Source organism: Elephas maximus, chromosome 7, assembly GCF_024166365.1.
Source record: "Elephas maximus indicus isolate mEleMax1 chromosome 7, mEleMax1 primary haplotype, whole genome shotgun sequence".
Lineage (NCBI taxonomy): Eukaryota > Metazoa > Chordata > Mammalia > Proboscidea > Elephantidae > Elephas > Elephas maximus.
Window position 1 is genome coordinate 103,722,845 of NC_064825.1, and position 2,214 is coordinate 103,725,058.

General features: G+C 45.3%; 1 protein-coding gene across 1 annotated transcript; it reads left to right on the top strand.

Annotated features, from left to right (window-relative positions):
- Nucleotides 1–764: 764 nt before the first annotated feature.
- Nucleotides 765–1,694, top strand: LOC126079819 (olfactory receptor 4X1-like). The gene has a single exon (XM_049891191.1). The coding sequence runs from the start codon at nt 765–767 to the stop codon at nt 1,692–1,694; it is 930 nt and encodes a 309-aa protein (XP_049747148.1).
- Nucleotides 1,695–2,214: the final 520 nt, after the last annotated feature.

The following is a 2,214-nucleotide window of genomic DNA, read 5'->3' on the forward strand; positions in this document are numbered from 1 at the left end:
GAAACATCTACGTTTTGAAAAATATGGACCTCCATTCAATTATGAGGAAACTCTGGTAGTGTAGTGGCTAAGTGCTATGGCTGTTAACCAAAATATCTGCAGTTCGAATCCACCAGGCACTCCTTGAAAACTTTATGGGGGCAGGTCTACTGTGTCCTATAGGGTTGCTTTGAGTTGGAATTGACTCGACGGCAATGGGTTTGGTTTTGGTTATTCAACTATGAGTTGTGTGGCTTTGAATAAGTGACTTAACTTTTCCGAATCTTGGTTTTCTTATGATAAAATATCCTCTCAGTTTTATCTTGAGGATTAAATTAGCTAACGCGTGTGCCCGTATCAAAGAAAACATTTCAAGGAAGCATTATTACCAAGCTCCAATCCTATTTTGGGAATGCCATCTGGTAGTGTAGTGGTTAAGTGCTACGTCTGCTAACCAAAGGTCAGCAGTTTGAATCTACCAGGCCCTCCCTAGAAACTCTATGGGGCAGTTCTACTCCGTCTTATAGGGGGCGCTGTGAGTTGGAATTGACTCAATGACAATGGGTTTGTTCGTTTGTTTGTTTTTTTAATCAAGCAACAGATGATTGTCCTTTCGTCCACTTGTCTTATGGAGAACATGTTTTGGGGGAACCAAAGGCAGAGCACGAACTCAGAAAGGAGCAGAATGATGGTAGTTGTCAAGGCCTGAAAAGGATGCTTCTAATTACTGATGAGAGTTCTTTGGTTTCTGTGATTCCAGGCTGTCAGACCCTGCACTTTAAGCCATGGCTGCTTCAAGCAATGTGACTGAAATAATTTTCTTGGGGCTTTCCCAGAACCAGGATGTGCAGAAGATCATTTCTGTGGTGTTTCTCCTCATGTACACAGCCATTTTGCTGGGCAATGGTCTCATTGTGGTGACCATTATGGCCAGCAAAGGCCTCATTTCCCCCATGTATTTCTTTCTCAGCTACTTGTCCTTTGTGGAGATCTGTTACTGTTCTGTCACAGCCCCCAGGCTCATCATTGACTCCTTTACTGAGAGGAAAGTCATTTCCCTGAAGGGATGCATCACACAGATATTTTTCCTCCATTTTTTTGGTGGCACCGAGATTTTTCTCCTGACAGTGATGGCCTATGACCGCTACGTGGCCATTTGCAAGCCTTTGCATTACACAGCCGTCATGAACCATCGTGTGTGTGGTCTCCTGGTGGGGGCCACCTGGGGTGGGGGCTTGCTACATTCTGCTGGGCAAACCTTCCTCATTTTCCAGCTACCCTTCTGTGGCCCCAACATGATTGACCATTACTTCTGTGATGTCCACCCTGTGTTGAAGCTGGCCAGCTCAGACACCTTCCTCATTGGCCTGCTAATCATCGCTAATGGCGGCTCCATTTCAGTGGTCAGCTTTGCTGTGCTGCTTGCTTCCTACATGGTCATCCTGCACTCGCTGAGGAGACAGACTTCAGAGGGGCAGCGCAAGGCCCTCTCCACCTGTGCCTCACACATTACAGTTGTGGGCCTGTTCTTCATACCCTGTTCCTTTGTTTACATGAGGCCCTGTGTCACCCTCCCTGTGGACAAGCTAGTGGCTGTGTTTTACACAGTGGTCACACCACTCTTAAACCCCATCATTTACTCCTTCAGGAATGCTGAAGTGAAGGATGCCATGAGGAGGCTGATGGGGAGGAAAGTGATTTGGGAAGAGAAATAGATGAGGGAGTAGAGGCAAGAATCTGGGGTATCGAGGATCTTACTCTGCTTTTCCCTATAATGGAAAGAGCAGCCATGGGCTTGTCACCTTCGTTCTTTAGGTTTTGGTTTCCTTGTCTTTATGGGATTGGACTGGAGGTATATATGTGTGTATAGTGGGGTGGTGGGGGTGGTGGGTGTTCTGATTTGGGCAGACCAAGCTGACCTAGAGGGGTTGGTCGGAACGGAACAGAAGACGTGCAGGCTGTTTTGTCAGCAAATTTATGTGAGCTCCCACTAGCACTAGACTGAGCTTTCTAAAGAATCAAAATGAAACCTCTGATAAGATTCGAAGTGATTTCAAAGCACTGCACAATGCTATTCACTTTGTAAACAAAGATTTTATTTTCCATGTATCATTACCATTTTTATTTCTAAAATTCTCTGTCATTCACACCTCTCTGACCTTCTTTTTTGCCCATTTTTCTTCCTTATGCCTCCAGTTGTTTGGCTTCTTAGTTTTCTCTCAGATTATCAACTCC

Coding starts and splice junctions, on each gene's coding strand:
- LOC126079819 (XM_049891191.1), top strand. CDS start 765: ATGGCTGCTTCAAGCAATGTGACTGAAATAATTTTCTTGGGGCTTTCC.